This window comes from Chanodichthys erythropterus, chromosome 18, assembly GCF_024489055.1.
Source record: "Chanodichthys erythropterus isolate Z2021 chromosome 18, ASM2448905v1, whole genome shotgun sequence".
Taxonomy (NCBI): Eukaryota; Metazoa; Chordata; class Actinopteri; order Cypriniformes; family Xenocyprididae; genus Chanodichthys; species Chanodichthys erythropterus.
Genome location: NC_090238.1, coordinates 17,033,230 through 17,057,980, shown reverse-complemented (window position 1 = coordinate 17,057,980; position 24,751 = coordinate 17,033,230). Strand labels below are relative to the sequence as shown.

General features: G+C 37.4%; 1 protein-coding gene across 2 annotated transcripts; it reads right to left on the bottom strand.

Annotated features, from left to right (window-relative positions):
• Positions 1-1,631: 1,631 nt before the first annotated feature.
• On the bottom strand, positions 1,632-24,304 carry dact1 (dishevelled-binding antagonist of beta-catenin 1). 2 transcript variants are annotated; one of them, XM_067367261.1, is made up of 8 exons: positions 24,186-24,304; positions 17,214-17,324; positions 16,481-16,619; positions 15,157-15,293; positions 7,566-8,311; positions 5,584-5,713; positions 4,575-4,730; positions 1,632-4,040 (listed from the first exon to the last, which is right to left on the bottom strand). In XM_067367261.1, exons 5-8 carry the CDS (start codon positions 7,887-7,889, stop codon positions 2,203-2,205), a joined length of 2,448 nt encoding a protein of 815 aa, XP_067223362.1. In that variant the 5' UTR covers positions 7,890-8,311; positions 15,157-15,293; positions 16,481-16,619; positions 17,214-17,324; positions 24,186-24,304; the 3' UTR covers positions 1,632-2,202. The 2 variants fall into 2 exon arrangements, with proteins under 2 accessions (XP_067223362.1, XP_067223363.1); XM_067367262.1 differs by lacking the exons at positions 5,584-5,713; positions 7,566-8,311; positions 15,157-15,293; ... (1 more) ...; positions 17,214-17,324; positions 24,186-24,304 and adding an exon at positions 4,822-5,554.
• Between the last annotated feature and the right edge of the window lie 447 nt (positions 24,305-24,751).

Here is a 24,751-nt window from a genome sequence, read left to right as displayed (position 1 = left end):
AAAATGAACATAATTTGGAAATATTGGAAGTAATATTAGGAAGTTCGCTGTTTTATCTTTTGAAGTTCCTAAAGGTTTTACCAGTTTTCATAATGTTGATCAGCTAGAAATGATTTTTCTTTGCTTTACGAATTTGCCGGGCAATTTGAATCTGGTTTGTCTTATTGCAAACGAATTGTGTTGCTTTAAAATCTAATGTGAATACATATTACAAAGCGCTCACCAAAACCATGTTTTGTATTGATTTACCATCTAACGAAGTTATCATAGTTGTTTAAATTTAAGTCTTTGTGCCACCTACAATGCAATGGTACTACCATAATATTTGTACAAAACCAAACAAATATTAAAGTACCATGGTAGTACCCTTACAAAAATTACTTTGGCAATGTAGTGATGATAATTCTCAGATGATAATACTACATTGACAATAAAATCATTACATGTCTAAAAAAACCCATGGTAATCATGGTTATTTTATGGTCATTTTGAAGAATACCCACCAGATATAAGCGTCTTGCTCTTCATTACTTGTACTTTCACAGAAACATAATGCAAAACACAGTTACAGTCAAAATCTCAAAAATGAGATCTGTTCTCAGACATGTTTGCTGACGTCTACACTGTGAACTCCTTAGAATTAACTACTTAAACACATTCTGCCAAGTACACTAAGCTTTGGCAATCACAATATGGATGCATATGGAGGTTACAGAAATCTAACACCATCTTAATTCATTTCTTATACCTTAAATCCTTTTGTTTAATATCTATGGTTATCGGACACACTAAATAAACTATCATCTAACTGACTCTGAATACAAAGATTTAGTGGTCTCAAATTGGATAAAGAAACCTCTTGTAACCAGGCAGGAAAAGCCATGTGCTCTTAAATGCCAGAAAGAAGAGAACACGGTCTGGTTTTCACACAGCTGCGGTAATATAAACAGATGCACTGTGCTTTAAAAAGCTAGACCTATTCCAGGAGGCTATCTCTAGATTCTGGAAACAGAAGGGGAAATATCTTCAACGTGACATGAGCCCAAAATGAAAGGTCATATAAGAACAGTGTATGTTTATTGCAACCGGTTTAGATGTTTGCACTTTTCTCTTTGATTACATATTCAACTTTAGGAAAACTTTTTTTCTGTCCTCTATATTTAATCTGTTTTTCTCTCCAGACCATCTAAGTAACAGTAGAGATGTTTATCGCAAAGATACAAATCAAGAATAAATGCAACATCTGATCCTCATGTTTTCATTATGTTCTTCAGTGCTGAAAGAGACAGACAGCACTGCTGATGCTAAGTCCCTGAATGATGCTACCCAAATGGCATAGAGGAAGAACGTTAAGTGTTTGTTTGCTAACACTTGCAGAGACCAAAATTAGATGGCACATTTAACTTTTAACATCAGCTCTAGCAGGGGGTTTGGGGTGGTTTAACATGGCCTTGACATTGGAAATTCCAATTTTCAGATCATAAAAATAAACAGGGGTGCAATTTTAGGATTGTTCAGTACATGTGCTGGTATTTGACATGGTTTCTTGGACTCAAAAGTACACAGAAATACAGCCATTACCATCAAATAAGCAAAGATGACACTGAATGATTTTAACAATTGGATTTAATAAAGAATAAAGACACAAGAAATCAACATACATTAACATTTATTTTACAAAAGGGTCATTTACAGCTAATAAGGTAAATGGTAAAGCTGTTGCTCATGCATATTTAATGTGCATTTAACAAAAGCCCTTAATGATCAGCAGGTGAACTAGGCTTGGGTGAACATTTCTCAGACAGACTGTCTGTCATACACTGCTTCAGTTCAGTCATACTTTCCAATTCTATTTCCATGTATGGCTAACCAAATATATTAAGTTATAAATATCTTTAGAAAAGTAAACCGTGTATGAACCATGCATTTACATAGTACTTGCTATGTAGATGCATCACAGCAAAAGCTGAATTTATAATAAATACAAAACAAAAAGTTAAAAAAGGCTACAGACAATGACATCAAAGGGGTGAAAAGTGCAGGGGAAGGCGCTGTTCTGGACAGAAGTTGAGTTCTCAGCTGACAGACAGGCAGTTTTCGGCCGTGCAGCTGATTTCTGTCTAGGCACTTGATTGTGTGAAAAGGGAGAGAAGCCAATTTGATTGGCTGCATCCTAACTGATATCTTTGTCCCTCAAGTCTCTCACACTGTGGTCATGAGTTTTAAAGAGCCTGATCGGAAACGCAAGATCTTCTTCTTCAAATTGTGGGAAGCCTTGATTTTGACAAATGCCTTCGCCTGTGCTGAAGTCATTCCGTGGGATCCTGCACCCGCCTGGTTGAACTGGCGCCAGTTGACCCCTGCACTGCCCTCAGAGTCACTGCTAGTGCTGCTTTCAGCTACATAGTCCACCTCGCTAGCGCTCGACTCACTGTCTCCAAAACAGTTGGTAGTATAGTTACTGCGCTCATCCTCGCTTGTGTCCAGAATGGTGGAATGGAAGAGAGAGGCGCACTCTGCTGAATATTCAGAGTCGCTGCCCACGTAGGCGTAGGGGCTGGTGTAGTGTGCGTTAGACGGCAGGTGCATGGCTGACATGTGGTCCAGCATTTCTCGTTTCTGCCTGCAGTGAGCCCTCCTGTAAGCCTCCTCGTATGGGATCTCGTGGAGACCCCTCGGTCGCCGGTGGTAGTCGTTGCGCTTGTACTTGGGTTTGGCCAACACCGCCTCATGATGTCGGTGATGTCCGTGGTGTCTCTGGGAAGAAGATCGACCCCCTGTGGAACTAGTGTGCTTCTCCAGGATACGTTCTTCGGGGATGGGGGCAGGGATTCTCTTGGCTTTTGTGGAGGCCTTTTTGTAGGATTTGTGCAAGTGGTGGACGTCTTCCACTTGTCGAGACCTCCTAGATCCTGTCCGATGCTTGTCACGAACAATCTCTGAAACATGCTTGGACACATGAGGTCTAATTTTTGCACTGGTGGAATTTTTCACTTTGACAATCTTGATGTTCTTGGTGCCACCCTTGCGGAGATTTACATTCTGTTTCTCAGCAGGGATGAACTGGGCACTGACCATTTGACCTCCCTCGTCTTGGCTTTGTGAAGAAGAACCAAGACTAAGCAACTCTGGAGCCAGCTGCTCGGCGTCTTTACCACAACTTGCTGGAGCCTGAGCTTTAGGACTCCTCTTAAGAGGACTTGCTTTCATTGCTTGTCCTGATTTATTGTCATCCACAGTGTAATAAGAATGCTTGTTGAGTTTGGGAGAGGAAATTGCATTTGGGCTGCCTAAGTCCTGGCAGTCCTTCGATGCAACACTTAACGGCTGGCCTTTACAGGCTCCAAAAACTTTCTTCTTCAAGAGGCAACTAGTGTTATTATCACTGGTGATTGAGTAACTGTTCTGTGGTTGAATTGGAGACTCAGCAGACCATTGTCTTTGGGGCGAAGCTGTGCTTGGCTCAGTGCTAGTTGCTGATGCATCTTGTAAACATGTCTGCCAGTTAGGCTTGAGGTCAGAGGTCCTATTCTGGGCCTGGACAGCAGCAGGGGCCCGTGAGCAAAGACTAGCCTGCCTTAAAATGCTCTTTGAGGGGTCAGTGTTGATGCTTGTTCGAGGTTTGCTGGTCCTCAATGGTTGTGCCCTCCTCTGAAGTAGCCCAAAGATATAACTATCCAGTTTTTTGTTTGGGAGCGTCTGAGAGGCATGCCAGGATGAATTCTGAGTGCCCATGACCTGCTCAGGTTTCTGTTCATCACTCGATGCTTCACCAAGCTTGGGGAAGCTACAATCTTCCTTTAGGTTACTAGTCATGGATTGAAAGAAGATGGGACTCTGGACAGCCACCGCATGGAGAGGGCTGGGGTACCGGTACACATCATTACCATTTTTGGCAATGAGATCACAGTGGAATTTAGAAAGGCCATCGCAGGAGCCATCCGGGGAAGGGGAGTAGGATGCAGAAAGAGACCTGCGGACTGTTCCGGAACTTGAGTCTTCGCAATGGCAATCACATTCTGCACAAATGGCCAGCTCATCTGCAAATTCCAAAGGACACAAGAGTTAATACTACAAGAAAAGACAATGTCAGATTACTAAAACCTCTAATTTCATTATGCTATGGCATGTGAGAGGAGATTCATTGAGTTCTAGTGCTTAGCTGGGTGGGTGGCTGATTAGTTTTGATGTACTAACGAGCCTTTTGTTGTTGGCTTATAGGTGTGGCTGGGAAAGGCATCAGCAGGGCTGTGAAACTGTTTCTATCTCTGTCCGGGACCAAACTTCTCTTGTTTCACCTCTATTTGCACAGTCAAGCTTAAGTGATTACAGGATGTGTTCTGCTAATGGTAATGCAACACAAAAACGGATGTCATTTGAAGAAACTCGAAACAAACAAACAAAGTGGCCCTTCTTTGTGATACTAGCTTCTAAACCTGGAGGAAGGAATCCCCATTAAGTAAATAGTTCTGCATAACAAAGCCAGAGAAGGGAACAGTGTTTCAAGACTGCATGGAACCGTGCTGATGTCTGAATGACCCAGAAACATCAAACCGTCACAAGGAGACTCTCACCTGCAGGCTTAAGCCTTCCCTCAGAGGCACAGAACGAGGTGTCGAGGGGGGTGCACAGGCAGGTGGTGGAGCGACAACTGGACAAACACTCGCTGAAGACGGAGTTGGAGGAATTGGAGAGGGATCCAGAAGCACCGTCGCTTAGGTCGTAAAAGCCTGGGAGAGACAGGGTGAGACATTAACACATTAATTTTACATCTTCAGGAATGAGGTGATGATCCAAAGACTGTGCTCTTCAGGAACCTACTTCCAATTTTGATTTGAATAACATAGGATGGTAGGATGGTATCCATTTTCCAGAGGAAATAGAGTGAGGAACCAGATCTCCATACATCACAATTGATATTAGCATTACAATGGTAAAGAATAAAAGTATTAGAACTACTACAAATAGCACCAAAAATAGCTGTGATGAAAATAAAACCAACCTAAAGGTTGAAGAACTCTATATTCACGTTAAAAAACAGTTATAATGTCATTTAAACAATCAAGACTTTCAGAGAGGAGCATGCACACATGTAATCAATCTTCACTTTATATAACCTTCCTCCAACAAAAGTGCAGTCAGTTCCAGCACTAAAATGACCTCTCGTTTTTGGAATGTAAACTAATGTAGCTGTAGCAGGCCTCAAGTACAGGGTGCAGATTGTTCGCATTACCAAATTAGTGCTTAAGCAAAACAGCTAAACAGTTTCCAACAGACATTAGGGCTTGCAGGTACGCATGCTACTACAGGCCCAAAGCATATAAAGTAGTCTTATGCAAAGTGATATAATTCGAACAGGACATCTGATTACCACCCTCGGGTGATTGCTGAAGATTAACAATCATTAGGAATGTTTTTCTGTGCTTGTGAATCAGTTTTATTGGAAATCCTTTGGCAATCTTGCTAAGATTGGTTTTATGCAGACAATCTGCAGGCAATCATTTTTGTCAACGCTTGATGATAATTCTATAAAGCATGCAGTGCACAGAATTCAAGTGTTATGGCTACACAAAAGATACTAACCTGAGCTTGGCCGGCTGTCCGTTTCCACGTGTTCATGCAAAGTCTCTGTGTCCAACCGCAGGTCACTGATCTGTCTGTCTAATTCCTGGAGCTGGTTGATCAAGCCTGCATCTCGTCTCCTAAGGCAGTTCTATAAAGAAAGAATACATATTGAAAAGATGTTAACAAAAGATTTCATGAATGTTTAGTAGTTTAGCAACTTCGTAAAGGGTACAAATTTTTGGCATTTCATTTACAAGGTTTTGCCCTGCAGCCCTAACAAGAATCTGCAAACAATTTCATTTCACAATGTATGTCTCAATGCCGGTGGCCTCATGGCACTGATCAGACAGATGTAATGAACTAAATAAGAGTCACACCTCGCATGGGAATAACCATTCAACTTCGACACACCGCTTGAGAGCAATTGGATGCATCTGACAACACCCGTATCATGTGCTGCATTCCAAATTAAGCGTGGTGAAACGGCAGACCGAGGAAAATGTGGCCCCTTCAAAGCAGACGGACATTACTTCAAATGACCTATAATCAGAGGCATGTTATCTGCTGCAAATTTTAACTGCTGTTTGCTGACAGGGGAAGTAATGCAGTGCAGATTCCAGGCTATATGGAGCAGTGGAATGGCGTTTCCTCCGCTGCAGACCGAGGCTGTAAAAAAGCCTGGTCCTGACAGGCGGGCTGCAAGTGATTTATGGGCCCTGAGCTCTCAGCATGCTGGGCTATGCAGACCATTTTTACACAAAGTGCCATTTGCAGAGCACACCGACGGTTATTTTGAAATGGCGTCAAATTAACCCCAGACCACTGCTGATGGCCTGGGCCTTGGTTTGGGCTATAGTGTCTACATTTCTGGTTTATACTCAATTCACTGCACAAGCTCAGCTCAGTCAATGACCACAGAGGATATGTTGTTTGTTTTTGGGAAATCATAAGGACATTAGGCATTATATGATCCACATATTACCATTAACTTTAATGTAGTTCTGGGTGTGAGGCCTGCAAACAAACTGACCTCAAGATAAACAAGTGTAATTATGCCGAACTACAGCGGGGAAGACTCAAGCCACTTGTGTACATGTCTGAGGCTTTAGCAAAGCCAGGAAATAAATCCAAACCTTGTAATTCTTTTCTGTATACAACACATTAACCACAATGCATGAACCCCGTAGGGTTACGATAATGGAAATGTTTGCAAATACCTCAAGTGGAACCAGGTGTCTTTGGCCCAACTGTTAAATTTAATCTTCGTCATCCTCTAAAGACAGCAGGGGGCTTGAGCTGGGCTTGTAAAAAGTTCATTTCCATTGAAGCCCATCAACTAATCTTATTCAAGCCAGTCAGACCCCCTTCTAGACTTGCATTAGAAACTCAGGGATGTTCTACTACCTTCAGGAAGTTTGATTTAAATGGTTCTTTTTTTCTTTTAATATCATTCTAATGATTATACTGCTTGAGTTTCTGGTGTCACATGACAGTAAAAAAGAAAAAAGAAAAAAAAAAAGCCTATACCAGACAAAATCAAATTTTCAATCATTTAAATTGAACTCAATCCAACTAAGTGTTTAATTATGACAAAATCAAATTTTCAATCATTTTAATTGAACTCAATCCAAGTAAATGTTTAATTATGGAAATTATATATATTTCTTTCTTTTAAAATGCAATTTATAAATCTGAAAATGCTCAATGCATTAACCATCTACTCTGGTAGAACCATGGTATTCTTCGAAGTACCCTGGAGTACTGTGGCAAATGCAATGGTACATTCAATTTAGTACCATAGTACATATCAAAGTACATAGTATTCCCATCACTGTACTACGGTGATATACTAAGGGATATTCGATTACCATTAGTAAAATAAAATACAAATGACAATGACAAAAAAAAAAAAAACAATCTTCAGAAATACAGATGGGAGAAAGGTGTTGCGCTTCATACTACCTCAACAACAGCAGCAATAAACAGTTTCTTTTACTCACCAATTGTTTTCTGAGTAATAAAATATTCTCCTCCAGAAGTTTTTCTTCAGTGTTCAGATAGCTGTCCTCCACTGTAGGGCAGGGTTTGTCCTTTCCTGCAGCCTCCTGATAGTTCAACACACTCCTGACCAGCAGCTCTTGTCTCTGCCTCAGATACTCCAGCTCGGTTAGACCTGCTACAGTCGCGTCCAGACGCTCTCGGGTTCGAATCCGCTCCACTTCACCGTCCACCTTCTCCCGAGAGCGCGCGTCGCATTCCTTCCGATCTCGCATCATAAGCGCACAATAATCCCTGGACACCAGCATCTCTGACAGCTCATTCATTTATATATCCACCGATAATAATGCTATGGAGATTATTCTCATGAACTAAGTGCATCTGAGAAACACTTATGACATGGTCAGATAATCTCAGTGTATTAAAAGTGATCATCAAAAACGAAAAAGAATCCAAAAATTCAGAGAAAGAAAAATTAAAAGAACTGTTTGTCCTATAGATTTTTAATTAAAAAAGTTAGTTGTCCCTGCTGAAACTCAGTATAAAAAGTCCAAATCCACAGACAGAGAGATAGAGAGGGCGTTGCTGTGTCCCGTCCGGTTGATACTGGGATCTGAATGTGTCCTGCAGTGAAGAACTCAATCACACTCGCGCACATAGAGGAAACCTTGTTGCTGAGGAGGCGGCGGGGTCCCAATGCCCGCCCTATTCACTCCCTCCTCCTCCTCTGTCTTATGGAACACATGATCTATAAACAGCATCAAGATTTGCATTAGATAGTTTATACTTACAATTACATGTAAAATAGTAGAAAGTATTAATCATCCCATCACCTAATTATATTAAACAAAAGCAGGATCATATTTTGTAGCACTGGAAGGTAGCTAACGAGAAATAAATACAGTATATGAAAATACATCAAATCCAATAGCACAAATATAATGAGATTTATAAGTAAGAACTTTCATTTTTGTCTGAAAATAAATTTCCAAGATTATATATTTCATATATCAGTTTACCAAAAAGTAGGCTACTATGGTGGTACAATGGTAAAAGGATGAGATTAGATGCTGTATGACTGTCATATTCTTATACACATGATATTTACCATGAATACGGTACACTAAAGGATACAATGGCGTTGTCTAATAAATATGATATTAATTTGGTGTCATGTCTAAAAGAACAGGAAAATACCAGTGGCCATACAAAGACACAATGAATGAGGCAGATATAATAACCTAAAAATAACGTTTAATAACTTGCATTACAGATAATGACATGCATTTTAGATAATTAATTTTATAATGAAGGTTTCTGAAAGGGGCATCTGATTTAAAGGCACTCAGGTGGAGTGACTGCCCTCTACTGTTAAAACAAAAACCTTTTCAAATGCACTTTATTGACTACTGCTATAAAATATAAATTTCTAATTTATTTTTTATATGCGCATAAATTACTCAATTAAAATTTTCTAGATGCATGTATTCTAATGTAGGAAAGTAAAAGACTGACATTTCACAAAAATGTGGGAGAATATACATTGACTCAAACAAAGAATGATCTACAGGTTTTCTAAATCATGGGTCTGTAAAACATGTGTTTAAACATTATTTCTGCTAATAGACTCCACAGCTGCTTCTATAAGAGGCTGAAGTCACATTTCTCAACTAGCTCATTAGTCAGACGCATGGAGAACTCAAAACAGACATCCGATTTGTTTGAAAATGCATCTGTAAAATGGATCAAGAATTTACATATCGGGTATGCGATTGTTCTGGCAAAATTTAAGCTAAAGATGTGTATAGTTTTTAGACAGGTTTTCCTTTAAATTTTGGCTTTTAACTCTAACCCTAGCCCTAACCATCCCCCCCAAAAAGTCAATTTCTGGAAAGGATATACTCATATCTAAATTCCAATTAAAAAAAAAGGACAGCCACTGTTTATATTCATCGGAATAAATGAGTTGCGCTCACAGCTCTGATGCAAACCCCCCTTTCCACGAAATGGGGTTTGCAGTTGCGTGTCTAATGAAAAACACTGCACCTCTCAAACCCCTGTCCATCAACGTCAGCCAATGGCTCAGACAGTTTCGTTTGATTTGCAGCTAAGCAGGCGGTGAAGATGAGTCAAAGAGAGGAGGAGACCCTCGGTAGACGGCACAAAGCTTAATCTCTCTTTCTAAACATGACAGGAATCGAGGAAATGGGATCCATGGCTGCTTCTATGAGGAACAGATGTTTGAAACACAGCTGGTGACCCTTCTCAAACCGCTCTGAAACATTAGCCCTGGCCGAACGGTTACACAAGCACACAAATATACACACGGTCATGGATGCGGAAAGAAAGAGTGGCTTAAGGGCACAAACTCAATAATTCGACAGAGTCGTGATTGCGGCCCCGCTCCTCAGGCTACGACTGTGCGACAGGAAGTGACCTGGGATATACATACACTGTAATTGGATCAAAGGCTGCAGTCTTTGTGCCACCAGAATCAAATCTCTCAGACAAACAGGTTAAATCCTTCCTTTCAATGCCAGGTTTTCCCAAAAAAAAAAGAAAAAAAAAGAAGCTGTTTCAAATATAACACAAAACCAATGAACCGAGAAGTTTCCATTTGTCTCTATTAAAGTAAATTGAATTGTTTTAGTAATCAACGCTTGATGATTATTATATGTAAATCATTTCCCATAAATCTGACCTAAAAAAAAAAAAAGCCAGACACTTTTCCCTTAGACTCGCTTTTGCTAGTACAAAGTCACATTTGTGCTTTAACCTAATCCAATCACTCACAGTAATTACCTTATGAATTTTGTAAGGCCCATTAAACGAGAACAGGACCCCATTATGTAGGACTGGCAGGAACATGGGGAATAAATTAATACATCTAAATACATCAAAGCCTACAGGGCTACAGATGCCGAGCTGTGGGGACAAATTGAGCAAATGCGGCGTGAGGGTTTGTGAGCATGATACCAATCGTCACCCCTCACCTATATCTTATGTCATGCTGGACACAGAGCGCATTTATACAACACATCAGTCATATCACTGATATTATTATTTTGAATGTACACCAAAAGACTGTGGCAATGAGCCAAAAATGTTGTTTTAGTATATTCGGAGTGGTGGAAACATAAGACTTAGAAAATGTTCCGTTAAGAGACCTGCCTCTGTACCTGGAGTTAAAGGTGCCGTAGAACGTGTTTTCAAAAGATGTAATATAAGTCTAAGGTGTCCCCTGAATGTGTCTGCAAAGTTTCAGCTCAAAATACCCCATAGATTTGTTTAAATTCATTTTTTTAACTGCCTATTTTGGGGCATCATTAAATATGCGCTGATTCAGGCTGCGGCCCCTTTAAATTCTCGCGCTCCCAGCCCCCGGAGCTTGTGACTCTATATTACATTGCATAAACAAAGTTCACACAGCTAATATAACCCTCAAAATGGATCTTTACAAAGTGTTCGTCATGCAGCATGTCTAATCGCGTAAGTATAGTATTTATTTGGATGTTTACATTTGATTCTGAATGAGTTTGATAGTGCTCTGTGGCTAAAGCTAACATTACACACTGTTGGAGAGATTTATAAAGAATAAAGTTGTGTTTATGAATTATACAGACTGCAAGTGTTTAATAATGAAAATAGCGACGGCTCTTGTCTCCGTGAATACAGTAAGAAACGATGGTAACTTTAACCACATTTAACAGTACATTAGCAACATGCTAACGAAACATTTACAAAGACAATTTACAAATATCACTAAAAATATCATGATATCATGGATCATGTCAGTTATTATTGCTCCATCTGCAATTTTTCGCTATTGTTCTTGCTTGATTACCTAGTCTGATGATTCAGCGGTGCACAGATCCAGACATTAATACTGGGTGACCTTGTCTAATGCCTTGAACATGAGCTGGCATATGCAAATATTGGGGGCGTACATATTAATGATCCCGACTGTTACGTAACAGTCGGTGTTATGTTGAGATTCGCCTGTTCTTCTGAGGTCTTTTAAACAAATGAGATTTATATAAGAAGGAGGAAACAATGGAGTTTGAGACTCACTGTATGTCATTTCCATGTACTGAACTCTTGTTATTCAACTATGCCAAAGTAAATTCAATTTTTAATTCTAGGGCACCTTTAAATGGACGCTGTGTGGTGCATGCAGGTGTCAACGCTAAGCTTTGTGATTGTAATTTGAAAGGAGCTTGTCTATTCACCACACACTGTGAGAAACCACATGCACTGAAACTCCACATGCACTCATCAATGCCGTCGAGGGATGCTGGATAAAACTCAAGGCTAGATCTTTGTTCACCAAATCCATGAGCTTTTCTAATGCTACAAGGATAAAAAAGGACTTTATAAGCAAAAAAATTCCATAGGCCTAAATTAATTCCATATCTCATTGTCAAGAAGAACAAGGCTTACAAGAATATTCTGGGTTCATAAGTGATTTTTGTTTCTACATACTGAGGGACGAAGTCAAAATGATCGTCTGTGGTAATCGGCAGTATGCCAAAGATGCTGTGGAACACCACAGGCAGCATGTTTTTGACTTGTACCTCAGTTTGTCTTTCAATTTTATGACACTAGTTTCATGTAAACAATGTTTAAGTCAGACAGTGCAGTGTCCTGCCTCATACTTCCATTGTTTTAACCCTATAAAGCCTATTGTATCATATATGTGACCCTGGACCACAAAACCAGTCATAAGTTGCACGGGTGTATTTGTAGCAATAGCCAACAATACATTGTATGGGTCAAAACATTGATTGATTTTCTTTTATGCCAAAAATCATTAGGATATTAAGTAAAAATCATTTTCCATGAAGATATTTTGTAAATTTCCCACCATAAATGTATGAAAAATTTATTTTTGTGAGTGGATATGCATTGCTAAGGACATTTGGACAACATTTTTCCTCAATATTTAGATTTGTTTTGCACCCTCAGATTACAGATTTTCAAATAATTGTATCTCGGCCAAATATACCATACATCAATAGAAAGCTTATTTATTTCAGAGGATGCATAAATCTCAATTTCAAAAAATTGACCCTTATGACTGGTTTTGTGGGCCAGGGTCACATATGATATGCAAATGTCTAAAGTCTCTATAATTATCAATACAATCAAAACTTGAAAAAGTATTGATTAATTGATAGCTTGTACTTTATTTTATTAAATAAAATGCCCTTTAGCATAATTCAAGTCATGGTTCATGTCTTTTTACTGTGAAATCGTTACTGATTTTTATAAATCAAGAAGAATTTTCATATTGTTATAGTTCAAGATGGACATTTACTGGACTGAAACAACTTAGGTTTATTTGATTATCCACACATCATTGAAAAATCATGTTAAAATATGAGTATCAAATGTAATCCATTAGACTTTTGAGGAACATTTATAAATACATCTCTCAATCACTGATGTTATCTTTTGCCACCCATAATTCAAACTAGAGCTTCGATCATTAAGACTAAGCATTGAAATATAATATTGTTAAGATATAGAGTGAAAACTTTTATTTACCTGCACTTTATGTAAGTCTGCTATAATATTATAAAGATCACGTTGATTTACTTTCTGGCCATATGAATATAAGCAACTGCTCCAAATGGCATCTCTTTTCTCAGTTTGTGTTTTTTGTTCTCAATATACTTCTATATCATACTGTATGAGCCATAAAAGCCATTAAAAAAACAAATGCATACTTATTTTCAATTTTTGTTTAAAAGTTCAATTTACTGACTATTATTTCAGGTTTTACAGGATTAATGCAAACACAAATGTTTGCTTGTTTTTACAATGAAACATGGCATTTCTGTTTAAATGTTTTTGAACTGATTATAAGACTATTCTCTTATAATCGTAATTGAACAATAATGCAAGTCATTCCTTAATTAATGAAAAACATACAGTAAGGTCAAACAGACAATAAGACAAAGACACTCACAGCTGAGTCAGTCCTGCTATACTGACGGGTGTCCCATGTGGCTCCTGCTTTAATTCAGACCAACATATAGTGCCTTTAGGCTATTATTAAGTTCATCGTGGTTGTCAGGTTTGATATGTCCTACATACGCTCTTGTGATTGTACTGCTGTTCAGACAACACATATGGAATAAGAAAATCCTTCATGTCAGCAACTCCAACAGAAACAAGAAACGATTTGCTAAATATTAAAAGCTAAATATTCTAAAAGATAACTCTGTCCAATGAACTATAAAAAGGGGAAATACACTAAAAAATATACAAGATTTTAAATTAAAAACTCTAAAACTAAATCTCGAATGACTTTGTCATGAGTGTCGGTTGATGTTAATGTTATAAAGGTTATAGCAATAACAACAGATTTGAAAAGAAGCATTACCATTGACACATGTGGAGATGCTCTGGATGGTGTTCTTGACCTTAAGCAACATTAAAGAGTGGAGATTAGATTAAAGTAAAGGCTGTATGATGTGTCACATGTCAAAAGTTGAATCAAATCGCCAGTATCTCTGCAGTCTGCACACAATGTCCCGACAGAAACAACAAAGCTTAACCAGACATCTGAGCTGAGCTGCCTGAGGTCAGGACATTGTCCAAGAAGTTGTTTCTTCATAGATTTGCTTACTCATACAACTTCTTACCACACAAATTCTCACTTATGAAATCCCAGCTATGCCTTTGTACTTTAAACTGCCTGTGATCCGGTACAAAGGTCTTTAAAATCAAACAAAAGGAAGCCAAGAATAGAATTATTTGCCTAAAGTAAAATATGGAGAAGGTGATACTTCAGCTAAAGAGAACGGCGTCAGCTAAAAGTGTTTCAGAGGCTCTTTTATTCTTTGGAGAATTCACACAATAGTGGTCGGACCAGGCGCTTTCTAGCATCTCCTTACTGTCAGACTGCGGATCATTAAGAGTATTAATGGTGGGGTAATGCGGACCTGCACAATGCCAATTACTCCCTCTTGTCACACAGACCCCTCTCAAAAGCCTCTTCACACCCATTTACCCTGTGAACACATTCATGATGGCCGTCTGAGCGCAGAGTGACACTCACAAACACATTATATCGGCACATTCGAGTACTTTTCCATTGCAGGTACACGCTGATCTGTGTAATCGGAGTGCAGATGAGTGATGAAAGATTTGCATGCAGAAAACCATTTTAAGAAAGTAAAAAAAAAAAAAAAAAAAAGACAAAGGAAAAAGTACAATAACAAAGAACAATAGCAATGAGAAGATAGAGTGTAATACTGTTTTAGGCAGGGTGGATGCTGCTCTATTATTTACTTGTACACTACCATTTAAAAGTTTGGGCTCAGTTATATATATACTGTATATATATATATATATATATATATATATATATATATATATATATATATATATATATATATATACTTTATATATATATATATTTTTTTTTTTTTTTTTTTTTTTTAAGAAAACACTTTTATTCAGCAAGGATGCATTAAGTTAAAGGCACAATATGTAAGATTTTTGGAATAAAATATCCAAATGTTTCCAAGAATGTTTAAAGGGTTAGTTCATCCAAAAATGAAAATTCTGTCATTAATTACTCACCCTTATGCTGTTTCACACCCGTAAGACCTTCGTTAATCTTCGGAACACAAATTAAGATATTTTAGATGAAATCCGATGGCTCCGTGAGGCCTCCATAGGGATCGATGACACTTCCTCTCTCAAGATCCATAAAGGTACTATCAGTAATCGAATCAGTGTATCGAATCATGATTCGGATTGCATGTCAAACTGCCAACGGCTGAAATCATGTGACTTTGGCGCTCCAAACAGCAGATTCGATACACTGATTAATTTGTGCTCCGAATCTTCCTGAAGCAGTGTTTTGAAATCGGCCATCACTAAATAAGTCATTATTTTGGTTTTTTTTGGTGCACCAAAATTATTCTCGTGGCTTTATAAAATTAATATTGAACCACTGTACTCACATGAACTGATTTAAATATGTTTTTAGTACCTTTATGGATCTTTGTTTTGAATAAGAGACCTCTAGTGGTGAAAATGTACATACTGTGCCTTTAAACAAAAGTGACATTTATAAAATCAAACAATCCTGAGAAAAAAAATGTATCACGGGTCCACAAAAATATTAAGCAGCACAACAGTTTTCAACATTGATGATAATGAGAAATGTTTCTTGAGCAGCAAATATATACAAAAAATATATTCACATTTTTTTTTAAATTATAATAATATGAAAATATTTGACAATATTACTGATTTTACTGTATTTAGGATCAAACAGTGAACAGAAGAGACACTTTTAAAAAAAAACTTCAAAATTTTAAATGTTAATGTATGTTGATGAAAGTATGTAGATGACTGTAACTTACATATAAAAAACAAAAATACAGATAGAGTATTTGGATATTAAGTCACACTTAATCTAAAAATGTCATTGTAATATACATCAAAATATCAAGCCAATTTGGTCATTTATTTTGAAGAGATATCACTTTTCAAGCAAAGATTTTACAAAAAGAAATCATCTATGTTTTCTGATTATCAGGCATTAGTGGAAGATATTCATATGGCGTTGAACTAATGTCGACTTCACACAACTTGGAACCAGCTGGTTTAGAGTAAATGCAAAAAGTTTTAAGAAAGGATTTACAGCATTTACGCACACTTGATTTTATATTATTTTGTAAAGTAATGACATTCAGATTTAAGTGTGACTTAAATTTGCAAATATGTTTTGGGGCCACTGACAACTCTTGATTTTGATAGTTCACATTAAAAAATCTGCTGCATAAGATATCGTCACATATTGATGGTGGAACAAGCAATTTTCACAACATAAAGCAAATGAATAATTAGCATTGTGAAGGCAGATTAGAGACTGATACTTGAAGTACATACTTACCAGCTTGCTGTAGTCATGTGGAGGGTTGAGCGCGTCCCGCGGATGTTCTCCATTTGTGGTTCTGTGATGCCGTCGCTGTTCAGTTCTCTGTTCTGGTTCCATGTCTCAGACTCAAGATGTGATGCTTTGTGTGAAACATCTGAAAGAAACTCTTAATAAGATAAACAGCATTTCCACCAAAGCCTGAGAGCCCTTTGAGTACAGACGACAACAGACTCAAAATGTCAAATATAAAACCAACACTTTATGGCTCACTTCATAAGGAAAAACTTCATAGCTCATACCCTGCATCTTCGGATGCATTTGCAGCCTTCCAAATGTCAAACAACCAACGTAATTGGCCTGGTTTCCATATGCTTCATAAGTCTCATACATCTTATTGACAGATCAAAATCTTTATTTGCTTTACAGGTTTTATTGCTTTCAGATTCAGTGTAATTAAAGTGAAGGAGGACAGATTTAATATTTCTTGTCTAAGTTTTAACATAAATTAATCTTTAGTATCCGAGACGGATCTGAAGGAAATTAGTTGGTTTAATGCAGCGATCCGTTTCTAAACTGCAAAGATAATACCGATTGACTTTTTTAATCCCCGCAGCACTTGCTTTAACCGAGAGGTTACGCGGATACGGTTGTCATGGCAACATCTTATCAGCCACGGGTACTCCTGCATCCCTTCTCCGCCCCTCCATCATTCATCCCAGTGATTTGTGTGTAATTAAAACACACTCACGCCGCCGGAGACGCTTCATACACCATCATTTTAAAAAGGTGCTCTGTGGGTCTTTGAATTGGACATGGTAGAGTGTCTTCAAATGAAAGTGAATGCTGTGAAGGTCATGATCTGAAAAAAAAAAAAGCATTAAAAAATACTTTTCTCCCACAGCTTCATTTTATTCTGGAAAAGTGCAAGACAAAGAAGATATGTGTGTATGTTATGATAACAAATTGGTCAACTATTTTAGTATAATAACCATTTAACTATATTAATAATACATTTTTAATTATATTATTTCATGTCCACTCTACTGATTTATTTGGCACATAGCCATATAATAATCAAGATAATAACAATAAGCCAGTCATTACTGCAAAATAAACCCCTTTGGGATAGTTCTCATATTCGTTTCAGGGCACTGATAATGAGTCTGGATTTATTTTCTGTGATAATGATTTATACACTGCACAGCCAAAAAATAATACATAAAAATGAATTAAAAAATAAAAAAGTCACAGTTTGGATTTAAACAGGCAAATACTTAAAGGGTTAGTTCACCCAAAAAAGAAAATTCAGTCATTAATTACTCACCCTCATGTCGTTAGACCTTCGTTCATCTTCAAAACACAAATTAAGATATTTTTAATGAAATCCGATGGCTCAGTGAGGCCTGTATCTCCAGCAAGACAATTAACACTTACAATGTCCAGAAAGCTACTAAAAACATTTATAAAACAGTTCATGTGACTACAGTGGGTCAACCTTAATGTTATGAAGCGATGAGAGTACTTTTTGTACACCAAAAAACAAAATAACGACTTTATTCAACAATATCTAGTGATGGGTGATTTCAAATCACTGCTTCATGAAGCTTCGAAGCTTAAAGGTGCCATCGAATTGAAAATTGAATTTACATTGGCATAGTAAAATAACAAGAGTTCAGTACATGGAAATGACATACGGTGAGTCTAAAACTCCATTGTTTCCTCCTTCTTATATAAATCTCATTTGTTTAAAAGACCTCTGAAGAACAGGCGAATCTCAACATAACACCGACAGTCAGGATCATTAATATGTACGCCCCCAATATTTGCATATGCCAGCTCATGATCGAGGCATTAGACAAGGGCAGCCAGTATTAACGTCTGGATGTGCACAGCCGAATCAATAGACTAGGTAAGCAAGCTAGAACAATAGCGAAAAATGGCAGATGGAGCGATAATGATCCATGATATCATGATATTTTTTGTGATATTTGTAAATTGTCTTTCTAAATGTTTCGTTAGCATGTTGCTAATGTATTGTGTAGCATTAGCTGTTAGCCACGAAACACAACCTCAAACTAATTCAGAATCAAATGTAAACATCCAAATAAATACTATACTTACGCGATTAGACATGCTGCGTGACGAACACTTTGTAAAGATCCATTTTGAGGGTTATATTAGCCGTGTGAACTTTGTTTATGCAATGATAGAGTCGAGCACTCGGGAGGGGGCGGAGAGCGCACGATTTAAAGGGGCCGCAGCATAAATCGGCACATTTCTAATTATGCCTCAAAATAGGCAGTTAAAAAAATTAATTTAAAAAAAATATATGGGGTATTTTAAGCTGAAACTTCACAGACACATTCAGGGGACACCTTAGACTAATTTTACATCATGTAAAATAACGTTCGATGGCACCTTTAACAAATCTTTTGTTTTGAGTAAGAGGTTCGGAGTGTGAAAGACATGTGATTTCAGTAAACAAGGCTTCATTACGTCATAAGTGTTTCGAAATTTTAATGGTTCACGTGACTTTGGTAGTTTGATACACGCTCTGGAACCACTGATTCGAAATAAAAGATTCGTAAAGCTTCGAAGCTTCATGAAGCAGTGTTTTGAAATCGACCGTCACTAGATATTGTTGAATAAAGTCGTTATTTTGTTTTTTTTGGTGCACAAAAAGTATTCTCGTTGCTTTATAATATTAAGGTTGAATCACTGTAGTCACATGAACTGTTTTAAATACGTCTTTAGAAGCTTTCGGGCAATGTAAGTGTTAATTGTCTTGTTGGCGATGCAGGCCTTACTGGGCCATTGGATTTTATCAAAAATATCTTCATTTGTGTTCTGAAGTTGAACGAAGGTCTTATGGGTGTGGAACGACATGAGGGTGAGTAATTAATGACATAATTTTCATTTTTGGGTGAACTAACCCTTTAAGAGTCTATGACTGGATCATTATTACAGTGATTATTATGTTTCTAGCATGTTATATGTTTGGGAATGGTTCTTTTAACTCTAACAGGAGTGTGTAGCTTTTCATTTCTTAAACAACCATATAGGAAAACGTATCGTGGCCATATTCCAGGATGACAATGTCAAGAATTCATTAGGCTGAAATTGTGAAAGAATTGTTGGGAGGGAGCATGAAGAATCATTTTCACACATGAACTGGCCTGACCTTAAATTCATTGAAAGTTTTTGAGATGAGAGTGCTGGAAGAGACTTTACAGAGTGCTCACCTCTTGTATTGTCAATACATGATCTTGACCAAAAACTGATGGAAATAAATGTTGTGATGTTATCTGGAGTGGCCATGATACCACAAGGTTGTTTAAGAAATGAAAAGCTACACACTCCATCAATTAGGGTTAAAAGACCTTTTGGCAAACATATAACATGCTAGAATCATAATAATAAACGTAATAATGATCCAGTTATAGACTCTTATGTATTTGCCCATTTAAATCCAAACAGCAACTTTTTTGTTGCTGTTGTCCATATCATTGTGTGTGTGTGTGTGTATATGTACAGCACTGTGCAAAAGTCTTAGGCACATCAGTATTTTCACCCCCCAAAAAAAGGTTTTAAGCCAGTTATTTTTATCTTTTGCTGTAGTGTGTCAATAGGACATATCCGTTCACATTTCCAAACATTCATTTTGCCATTAATTGTAATAATCCAGTGAGATTTTTGAATACACAAGGAGTCTGAGAACAGCCGGTGCTCCACACAGTGATCTGATCTCACCATCAGAGTCCATCTGAAGAAACAGATGAAACTGAGACAAACTAAATCCACAAGAACTATGGCCGTGTCTCTAAGATGCTTGAAGAATCCTGCCTGCAAAGATACAGTACTGTGAAGAGTTTTAGGCACTTGTGTAAATGCTGTAAAGTGAGAATGTTTTTAAAAAATACTGTTATAAATAGATTTTATTTATCAATTAACTTATATTAACTAAATCATAACAATATTTTGTGTGACCAGCCTTTGCATTTAAAACAGCTCTTGTCCAGGTACACTTGGGCATCATTTTTCAGGTAGCTTTGGAGGCAGGTTTCTTCAAGCATCTTAGAGACACGGCCACAGTTCTTCTGGATTTCGTTTGTCTCAGTTTCATCTGTTTCTTCATGTAATCACAGACGGATTTGATGATGGTGAGCTCTGATCTCCATGTGGAGCACCGGCTGTTATCAGTCTTATTGTGTATTCAAAAATCTCACTGGATTATTACAATTAATGGCAAAATTAATATATATATATATTAACATTCACTATATATATATATATATATATATACTGAGGGACTCAAACACAACTACTACAAAAGCTGCAAACATTCACTGATGCTCCAGAAGAAAACACGGTACATTAAGAGAAGATGTGCAAGTTTTTATTATTTTGTTTAAAGATCATATTTTGTTCATTTAGTACTGCCCTTTGGAAGCTACAAAAGATGCTTACATGTTTCCCAGAAGACGAAAAAAGTGCTATTTATCCTCTTCAAATTAAATTCAAAAAGTTTACTCTTAATGCATTGTGTTTCCTTCCGGATCATCGGTGAATGTTTGCAGCTTTTTTAATAGCAGTGTTTGAGTCCCTCAGTATAATATATATATATATATATATATATATATATATATATATATATATATATATATATATATATATATATATATATATATATATATATATATATATACAGTACTGTGCAAAATTCTTATGCACATCAGATTTTCACCCCCCAAAAAAGGTTTTATTGTCCTCAGTGTGAAAAGATGGATCTCAAAATCATTTAGTCACTTCTGGAAAGGGTTCAAATATACAGAAGATGCTTGAAAACCAAAGAATTTGCAGGACCTGGAGGAATTTTCTGAAGAACAGAGCTCAGTTTAAATGCTCAGGACAAACAAGAGACTCATAAACAACCACCACAAAAGAAAAATAAATAATAAATTTGGATGTAAAAAGCATACTAACATTATAAGTGCACCCCAGAAAACATTATAAAACAATAAAACGACGCAGTTCATGACCCTTTTAACATTTCTGCAAGGGGTATGTAAACTTTTAAGCTCAATTATATATAATACAGTGTGTTCAGTTGTTGTCTTACATTTTCAGGTATCAATCAAATTCAGTTATCAATCAATCGTTATAATCAAATTACATAATTAAACAGAGAATAGCACCTCTTCCTCTACAGTCTGGCTAAATGGATTTAACAGACTTATAGGCTTAAAATTCAGGTTACAAGGTGCATTCATTCAAGCTGTCACGGCCCATGTGGATTAATAAATCAACATTGCAGCTGTGGGCTTATCAACATCTCACATACTAATAACTCTGAAATATCATTCATATCACATGGCAGTTTTCCACCACAGGATAATCAGGATTAATACATTCATAGTTTTATATAATTACTTTCTCCTGATTGATCAAAGTGTCCATCACAACCTGGCACCGAGACATGATACCACACAATAAATATACCCATTTTTTCCATGTATAAATCAAATAATACACAGAGCTGATTAAATCAAGCACAAGGGAGTTGACTCTATAATTATACTATGAAAGCATAACCTTCACTATTTTAAGGCTCCTCGCTCTCTCTCCGTTTCGGTTACTTGAGAATAGCTCCTAATAAACAGAAAGCCGTCCACACTTTCATCACTCTCAATTACCCTGAGTTGTGTTTACTCAGGACGACGTTCCTCTCTCGCCATCACATCGCTCACACCATCAGAGGCGTAAATCTCCCCGCTCACAATTTTCCTCGTCTTTGGCGGTATCCCTTAATCGCCTTAATTAAATGGCGACTGTGGCTCCAAAAATAACTTGGACTTTCCACCGCTCTAAAGGCCAGATCAAACAAACATCTGCAGCGAGTCCACGAGGGTCTGCGGTGAGGGGCGGCGACCGGCGTCGGCCCTCAGAGACTGAAGCAGGCCTCTCACAAATGTCACAGAATAAAAGATGGACTCCATTAGGGACTAACGGTTTAAGATCTGCTTCGTGTTAGGAAAACTGTGAGTCTTTCCTCCCTCCCATGTCCCCACTTCAATACTGACTTTGGGTTTCTCTAAAGCTCCTGGATTAGAATCTGCTTTCCTCAGCACTGTTTGGCTACTCTGATGTCTTTCTGCTGTCTATCAGGTGAAAAATATAAACCAGATCAACCCTACTCACCATTTCCATATGTGAATTATGGATGTATGAACACATATATTTAAAGTACATGTGGGACCTTGCATGTCAAAAGTCAAACTGGTTTGGTTGTGCTGACCAACTATTGAGTATCTGATCCTCAAGAGTCAAATCAACTGTAAAATATACTGCGGTGTTGCGTTACTGTAAGTAACTTTGATTGGATTTATACCTTTTATTTTATATTCATGCAGCTGGCAGACGCAACATTGAATTCAAGGTATTAATTTTATCATTAGCAATTGCCTGGGTATTGAGTAACCATCAAACCCAGAAATGATCACCTAAAGAAATTAATAATAATGATGGCCAAATTAATAAATAAAGGAATAAATAAATAATTTGCTACCTTGAATTTCACCTAGTGGTTGGTCCTGTATAAGAAGGGATCTGAGCCATCATTTGCATTTCATGCATTCTTGAAAACAAAATAACGACTTTATTCAACAAAAGGCAATTACAAAACAATGCTTCGTGAAGCTTCGAAGCTTTACAAATTTTTTGTTTCCAATTCAGAGCGCCAAAGTCACTTGATTTCAGGTTTCGTTACGTCATAAGTGTTTCGAAATTTCAATGGTTCATGTGACTTTGGCAGTTTGATACGCACTCTGAACCACTGATTCAAAACAAAAGATTTGTAAGGTTTCGAAGCTTCATGAGGCAGTGTTTTGAAATCGCCCATCACTAGATATTGTTTTTGTGTCGCTTCATAACATTAAAGTTGAACCACTGTAGTCACATGAACTGTTTTAAATATGTCTTTAGTAGCTTTCTGGACTTTTGAAAGTGAAAATTAACTTGCTTTCAATGCATGCCTCACTGGGCCATTGGATTTTATCAAAAATATCTCATATTTCTAAGATGAACGAAGGTCTTACGGGTGTGGAACAACATGAGGGTGAGTAATAAATGACAGAATTTTCATTTTTGGGTGAACTAACCCTTTAATGTTACAAGCATCATGCAATACTGTTCGATTTTTCACAAGTAAACATTGCTGGGAAAGTCTGGAGCCCAACGAGAAACTGATATGCCACCAAACTCACTCTATTAGCACTAAATTATTTTAGATTTCATGCTACAGAAATCCCTTTCTTTTTTTATGTTGTAAATATTTTACAGGGGTCTGGGGTGGGGTACGGGAATCTTCAAAACCCAGCTGTCCAAATCTCAAGAACTACATCAAAATCTGTGGTGTGCGTTTCTATTGTTTAGAGAGCTTTCAATAATCAACCCATATTCCATGAAAGTTTTAAGACTCTCCCCTACAGTCCTGTTTTAAACCATTAATCAAAGCACTGAAAATAGCACATGGGGAAAGTATTGTTCTCAGAGAGAGGCAGAAAGCGAGAGAGAGGTGGAAAATGAGAGAGTAACATTTCAAGTGTACCTAGAGACCACAAAGCACTCGACATTAATTCTATTTTGGACACTCAGCCTAAGGAAGGTGGAAAGGAGAAGGGAATAGAGCAGTTTCTTTGACTGAAGTCAGTCTTCACAGTACCTCTATATGCAGGACAAATCCTCCTCTGGAATATTTTTCATGTTGAGCATCTTTCTTTCTGAACACACATATAATCGATATCCATCTCCAGTCTCTTTCCATTACAGTCTCCGTCTTCATGTGTATATTGTTTCTGACGCACTTCACAAAGGTCACCTGGAACTAATACACCTTAAATCTGTGGAACCAAAACACAAATTACATGCAGGTTCCTGAGGACGTGGCTTACAGAAGCGGAAAATATCTGTAAGATTGGACATAGAATCTGTTTATAGAAGTGACAAACAATAATTGTGTTTCTTGGAAACACATTCCAGTCATTGGGACATGACATATACAAATAAAATGTGAACAATTTGTTCTTGTTTACAACCAAAACCACTACATTTGCATTCATGAGCTGGTGAATGCAACAAACAAAACAAAACAAAAACAAATCAATTCATTATAATCAGCATCCAGTTCAGACCCAGTGGGTGCATATGCAGGGGATTTATACGGTCTAGTTTTGGCATACTGCCTGAGGTGCAGCTCAAACACACAGTTAAGCCACCGTAAGAAAGCAG

Bases quoted from the DNA above. Each gene is read 5' to 3' on its own strand.
- dact1 (XM_067367261.1), bottom strand. From the start codon at position 7,889: ATGAATGAGCTGTCAGAGATGCTGGTGTCCAGGGATTATTGTGCGCTT. The intron at 5,714-7,565 runs GTGAGTAAAAGA...CTTTCTTTATAG, and splicing joins TATTACTCAGAAAACAATTG to AACTGCCTTAGGAGACGAGA. The intron at 4,041-4,574 runs GTGAGAGTCTCC...TGGAATTTGCAG, and splicing joins GGGAAGGCTTAAGCCTGCAG to ATGAGCTGGCCATTTGTGCA.